At 45.9% G+C, this 6,974-nt stretch overlaps 1 protein-coding gene across 1 annotated transcript in view; it reads right to left on the bottom strand.

Moving 5' to 3' along the window:
• Positions 1-2,226: 2,226 nt before the first annotated feature.
• The window catches only part of LOC102725697 (sodium-dependent phosphate transport protein 3), a 17,832-nt gene continuing 13,084 nt past the window's right edge, over positions 2,227-6,974 (bottom strand). The window contains exons 7-12 of the mRNA XM_081827594.1: positions 6,341-6,459; positions 6,058-6,219; positions 5,421-5,553; positions 5,185-5,332; positions 4,281-4,371; positions 2,227-2,716 (exon numbers count right to left, since the gene is read on the bottom strand). Of these exons, the coding sequence (XP_081683720.1) occupies positions 2,582-2,716; positions 4,281-4,371; positions 5,185-5,332; positions 5,421-5,553; positions 6,058-6,219; positions 6,341-6,459 (788 nt within the window). The 3' untranslated portion in view covers positions 2,227-2,581. The remainder of the gene's footprint in view (positions 2,717-4,280; positions 4,372-5,184; positions 5,333-5,420; positions 5,554-6,057; positions 6,220-6,340; positions 6,460-6,974) is intronic.

Genomic DNA, 6,974 nt, shown 5'->3' with positions numbered 1-6,974 from the left:
TTGGCTAGAGATGCTTGGGATCAACTCACAGCTGCACCTATTCTGAAGCCCCTGGGAACCGTAAATGGTAACCCTTCTTCAAACCATCAGATGGGGAACAGTAACTGCAGAGTCCCTGACCCAGAGATGTCTGTCAGGAATCAATCGTAGCAGCTGCTCCAAAACCCTGGACATACAGGACCATTGCTCTTACCTTCGAGCCAACGGATGCTTCCAGGGGCATGCGTGGGAAGCCTGAGCTCATTCATGTTGCTGTTTAGGAACTTGCACTGTGATCCAAAGCTGACAGCATCGATTGTCCGGCTGCTTTCCCTTCTGCTCTGATGCTGGAGGGTCCCGTGGAGGAGGAGGAGGGGGGCAGCCAGGAAGAACGTGAAAGGGGCTCCTTCCTACCTGCTCCATTGATCAGACCTAAGCCCAAGACAGAAGAGAGGCTTTGAGATGAATGAAACATTGGATTTGTTTTAAGTAATGTTTTACTTTTTACCTACATAAATGCCCACTTTCCACAGAGTGAAAGCACCATGTGACTAGCACCCAAGTCATAGGAGATGCCAGCGCCCAGGAGCCTCCATTACATCCCCCATCCGGTCACTGATACCACCTCCACCCGAGGGGAAGCCCTAACTTGATTTTTAATAGGATAAACTAGTTTTGTCTGTTTTGAAAACCTTTCCTTAAGTGTTTGAAAGAAGATATTGCTCGTCTTTTTTCACTCAATACCGCATCTATGAGATCCATGATTGCTGGGGTGTCCTTACTCGCCTTGCTTTGTGAATAGACCATTATTGATTTACTCATTCTTCTCTTGACAGACAATTGGGTGGTTTCCCGTTGGGCTACTCCGAACGTTGTTGCACATCTTGTTCTGAATGTGTAGGGACGTTTCTAAGTGAAGTGTCTGTCACTGGAATGCCTACATTTGGCTTTAGGGGACGTTGCCAAGCAGCTTCCAGAGGTTCTAACTGGCACTCATGAGCAGTGGGTGAGAGTATAAGTTGCTCCACACCCTTGCCAATCTTTGTTGCCATCTTCTCTCACTTTCTCTGTCCATTCTGTTGAAGTGCGTGGTGCTATCTCGCGGTGGTTTCGATTTTCATTTCCCTAATGTCTAGTGAAGTTGACCACCTTTTATATCTTTAGGTCACTTAGAATTTCTCTTTCATGAAGTCCCTTTTCGAGACATTGGCCCATGTTTCTGTTGGGTTGTCTGCCATTTTTTATTCTTTTTTTCCTGTATTTAATTTGCCCATCCATTTTACGACTCTTCTCTTTTTCTCTTCTTTTCGTTTTCTACAAACTCCCCTTCTTTTCTATATTGTAAATACCCAGAGGACAGAGCCAGAGTGTTCTCATCTTAACATCATCCTCAGAGCCTGGCCATCTGTTTTCTTTGAAACACCTGCTAAAAAATACCTGTTGGTATGCGTCAGGAGATTCTTTTCCATCCCGGTGGTTCTGTGGGGCTTTTAAAGATGGCAGGAATTTCTCTTCTAGAACAGTTGCGGCAAAACCAGCGTCAGCTCTGTGTATGAGCTCTCACAGCCTAGAGGATGTGTTTTAAGAAGTAGGAACCACAATGAATTCCTCTTGGAGACAGTGATGACTATCTGAGTCCTGGGAAAATAGGAAGAAGGTCAAACGATCTTTTTCAATCCCGAAAAAGGAACTTCTATGGTATGTGAAGTCATTCTATGTTTTCTTCCATCTTGTTATACCTTCAGTATTCTTCTCCTTATAAATCATCATTTCATTTGGATCATCTGTTGCCTCCCTTCAATTTTCATTACATGGTCCAAACTATCTCCTTATACCTTCTGAAAGTGCCCATCTTGCCTCCCCTTGAGCCTTTCAATTCTGTCTTTTCTCTCCCTCGATTTCTAGTTAACCTCATTCATTTACTCTCTGCCTGGTCATTTCCTGGTCATTAATTCCCTGGAATCTAGCTAAGGATAAGTAGATATCTGTTTCAGCTGACAGAAATAATCCTCATCTAAATAATTTGAAAATGGTCTATTTTAATTTTAACATGTGAATTTTAATAGAATTTAGCCACATAAATAAACATCCATGTTTCACACAATGTATACAAATAATAAAAAAGTCAATTCTGTGGATTACAGCCTTAAATTTCTGTTCCATGCTGAGCTCTATAATGCATGACTACAGCTCCTAGCAGGTCTTCTCTGTGTCCATAATCACCCCCATGAAGGTACTTATCAGTGATTATTTTCACATAGATTTTTATTCATCCAGCACTTTCCAAAGAGGAAACTTCAAAGGCAACAGGAATTGGCGTTTCCAGTGTGTCCGGCAGCTGTCGACCCTGGCTGCATGCTAGAAACCCTGCTGCGTGTCTAACAACCTGTGGCACCCTGGCTCTCCCTCAGACCAGTTCATTCAGAGTCTCTGCGGGCGGCCCCATCATCCGTGTGGTTTAGAGACTCCCCAGGAAATCCAACACGCAGCCAGAGTTGAGAACCGCTGAGCCTATGGCCAAGAATATGAAGAATGATGACACGTAAAAAACGTCGCAAAAGTTAACGGTCAGCACTGCATTTCAGTTTGTAATTCAATATCCTCAGAGGCGGGTGAGGGTCTTCTCTTTGGCCCAGTCCTGGATTTCTACTTGTCCAAATGTGATGTAAAAAAACATGCCAAACATGTTGACGGCAGCAGACAGGAAAAAGACATTCCTCCATCCAGACACAGAATCCTGGAGGCAGAAAACACAGAACTATCAGTCTCACGGCTCCTTCCCCACCAGCTCTAGAAATCCTCCATTTTGTGTATCGCAATATTGATCTCCAAGTATAGCAGGAGTGATCTGCAATAGCCACTAAACATTTTAACTTATCAAAGAAAGTTTTATGAAATTGTTGGAGACAGAATGACTCTAAAATGAACATTGGGTTCTGGGTCGAGATGGCTTTTTCTTTTTTCTTAAAGATTTTATTTATTTATTGGAGAGCGAATGAGAGAGAGAGAAAGCATGAGAGGGTCAGAGGGAGAAGCCCGCGATGTGGGATTCGATCCTGGGACTCCAGAATCATGACCTGAGCTGAAGGCAGTTGCTTAACCAACTGAGCCACCCAAGTGCCCAAGATGGATTTTTCTTTAAACCAAAATGAATTAACCTACACTAACGTCTTTCTAGAAATCTGGATCTCAACATTCACAAAAATATCACATTACTCATTTAGAATTATGCCTAAAGTGACATTGTTAAGCTCTTATCCTTGTGTTCTCTCTGTTTAGTTGTTTTTGGTTGTTGACATCAGTGCCAACACCCCTTAGATGAGCCTCTCAATATAACGTGAGTCATATTTGGCTGGAATGATCCTCCTCACCCAGGCCTGGTGAGTCATAGTTCATTTCCGGCATTAGAATCACAGCAGATTCCTAGCAATTTGGCTGAAAATGAACCTGGAAACTAGATCACATAGAGATGTGTTAAAAATAAACAAAACTTTTTTGTAAGTTGGGGTGCCTGGGTGGCTCAGTTGGTTAAGCGTCCAACTTTTGATTTCAGCTCAGGTTGTGATCTCAGGGTTGTGAGATGGAGCCCCGTGTTGGGCTCTGGGCTGGGCACTGAGCCTACATAAGATTCTCTCCCTCTCCCTCTTCCCCTGCCCTCCCTCCGCCACCCCGTTCTCTCTCTCAAAAAAAAAGATAAAACTTTCTTGTAAGTTGACTCTTGTCATCCTGCCATCCCAGCCTGGCTCTGCTTTCCTTCTGTCCTCCCAGCCCACACTTCACACTGAGTGAGCCTCGTGGCGCATGCTCACAGCCATGCTCTTGTCTCCATGACCTCACCTCCCTTTATTTAAACTGGCCTTGGGACCATTTATGCTTCCATTTTGTAATTGTTTCTAATTAGAATAGATCTGAACAGACTCTTCATAATCTTTCCCTTCTGCTCCTCTGTATCTCTTACCATTCCTTGACATGTATCATTTACTCTGGTCCTAACCCAGAACCGTTTCATGCTTTTCTTCCTCCAGGAGCTCATTGGTGCTGTTTTTCTCTACCTGAACTGCTCATTTTCATCCATCCAACATCCATTCATTTTTAGAAGTTCAGCTTATATTTTTCTCTCCCTGGGGAATCTGACCTAATAGACTGTCATTTCGAGTCCCCTGCGAATAGAGGGACTGAATTGACATCCACGCTTGCTGTCTCTGTCAGAACACGCCATCCTGGAGAGCAGAGGCCCCGCCGTGAGTCCCTGGGCCTAAAACAATACCTGCCACTTGCAGACATTCAAGAAACTGGCCAACCTGACTGATAAGGAATCCGGTGGCCGTGGAGGAGATGATTCCTGCGATGAGCCCAAATCCCCTTGAGATTCCCATGAGGAAGCTTGCATACCTGTGGGCCGAAGATTTTACAGATGATTTTATGTAGAAAGCTATCTGGGGCTTTTCAGCAACTCAACTTTAATGCAGTTCAATTATAATAGCAAAGTTATTTTGCCCAATGCAGTGTTTCGTTTACCTAAAGACATTCGGGGTAATGCCTGTTTGCCAACCCTGAAATCACCTCTCTGCCAAGTCAACAACCAGGGGCCACTTCAGTCTCTGGGGAGCCCAGGATCCACCTGCCACCCCGATCCCGAGGCCGCTCAGCAAGACAGGCAGTGTATGCAGTGCCCAGGACCGCAGACTCCAAACAAACTGCCTGGGGCCAAAGCCTGGCTCTGCCTTTGTGTGACCTCAGTCCTGTCACTTCACCTTGGCGTGACTCAGTCTTCTCCCCTTTAGAGTGAGGATAACAATCGGACCTACCTCATGCAGTTGTGAGGATTAGATGTGTTAATATTCGCCTATCAAGTAGGGTTTGGCTCATGGCAAGTGCATACATATGTGGGAGCTGATATTATCAACACTCTGGAAGCTTTCTCAAAACACACGTGTGTGGGCCCTTTCCCAGAGCATACAGTTCCGTCTCTGGTGGGGAGGCTTGGAAAGCTTTTCATCTAAATGATTACTGGCCGAGATTGGGAACTGCTGTCCTTAAAATGCCATAATAGGTCATGGCCACGTACTGACGTTTCTAGTTATTTGTCATTATTGTACTATCATTTTGTGCATGTCATAACATGAAAGAGTTGCAAGAAAAAGGCTGAGGCCTAACACCTCCGAAAGGGCCCGGGTGAGGGGAACAAATGGAGAAAGGTCTTACCTGGGGGCGACATCTAAGGTGTTGATGATGAACCCCGAATCACACAGGTTGCTGGTTCCAGGAATGAGTATCAGCAAAATAATGGTTGTCACGTAACTAGAAGCCACAAAGGGCAAGGCCATGGCACATAGCGATGGAAGGAGGAGCCCTGGGCAATGAGACGCACCATCAGGCCCCCTCTCAGACCAGGTGTGGGAAAAGGGATTAGTTAAGCAAGCCCATGCACCTATCCTTACCTAGGGATGAGAAGAGTTTTCGTACAGTGATTAATCTGAGAAGGTTCCTGGACAGGAGGAAATCTGCCAACTGGCCTCCTAGAATCGTACAACTCGAAGCAGCAATGAAGGGCAGGGAGGACAGAACCCCACTCTGCAGGAAGGAAACATGTACGCTGAGTGCAGATGTGCAGATGGCCGCAATGCTTATCAGTTCCACAGACAACTGTTAGCCACCCCCGGATATACTGAGTGGGTTTTAGGAAGTTAAAAGTTCTTATTTTCCACAGAAGAAGAACACCGCCTCAGGTCAGAGGGCCAGTTACATGGCATGACACTGGTCTCAGAGAGAAAAGTGCTATTAATCTCTAAGGGACACTGAAGAATCGGCTGGTGTGGTGGTGTTGTTCAGTGGTTGAGGACTCAGCTCTTGCAGCCGCTGGGCCACTCAGTGGTTGTGCAATCCAAGGCACATCAGCTGACCTCACATGTCCCCAGGTCCTTGCCTGGACAATAGGAATCATTACATGCCTTTCTCAAGGTCATTGTGAAGGTTAAATGAGTGGTTATGTGCAAGGCCAGAGTGCAGTAGGCATCGTGGAACTATTTCTCCTTATTGCCATTATCGTTTCCATAGAAGCACCGGAAGGATACTCACATCTCTGATGTTCACGTGGAGCACAGAGCTGATGTACGTCGGCAGGTATGTTATGATTATGGTGCATAACCAGAAATGGCTGAAAAACCCCGTGAAAATGGCCCAAAGTGGTAGGCATCTGACCATAGCCTTTATGGGGACAGATCGTCTGGGAGAACTGGACTGAAAGGAAATATCTAATCAACGTGGGGTTAGAACAGGCGTGCGGGTGCCTCTCCCATGAGCCCCACACCCTGCCGTAGGGGCCTCCGCATGGTCCACAGGTAGGAGGGATGCACCATACCTGTTGAGCCAGTGAGGCCACGATGTAGTCCTTTTCCCGGACGCTTATGCATGGGTGATGCACGGGGTCATCATAAATCACCGTGAACCACAGGAGACAGCAGACACAGCCAATGCTACCTGGGAAGCCGGGACCCCGTTAATTTTGGGGTAGATTTCTGTGCTGGGAGAAGGGAGTTTCCTCTGATGTGGCCCACATCCCCCTCAAAACACACCTATCAATTCACGGTTATTCCACCATAAGGAACTAAACTTGCCTGCTTCTTTATTTCAATTCTTCTACAAATCTCTGTTTTTTAAAAAAGATTTATTTATTTATTTGAGTGAGAGAGAGAGAAAGAGAGAGAGACAGCACGAGCAGGAGGGGCAGAGGGAGAGGGAGAGAGAATCTCAAGTGGACTCCTTGCTAAGCACAGAGCCCAATGTGAGGTTTGATCCCAGGACCCTGAGATCATGACCTAAGCCAAAACCAAGAGTCAGACACTTAACAGACTGCACCACCCAGGTGCTTCTACAAATCTCCTTTTTTTTTTTTAAGATTTTATTTATTTATTTGAGAGAGAGAGAAGGAGAGACAGAGAGCACATGAGAGGGGGGAGGGGCAGAGGGAGAAGCAGACTCCCTGGCGAGCAGGG

The sequence above is a fragment of the Leptonychotes weddellii genome, chromosome 8 (genome assembly GCF_054177405.1).
Source record: "Leptonychotes weddellii isolate Sample4059 chromosome 8, ASM5417740v2, whole genome shotgun sequence".
NCBI classification, from domain to species: domain Eukaryota; kingdom Metazoa; phylum Chordata; class Mammalia; order Carnivora; family Phocidae; genus Leptonychotes; species Leptonychotes weddellii.
This window is presented reverse-complemented; position numbering and strand designations above follow the sequence as displayed.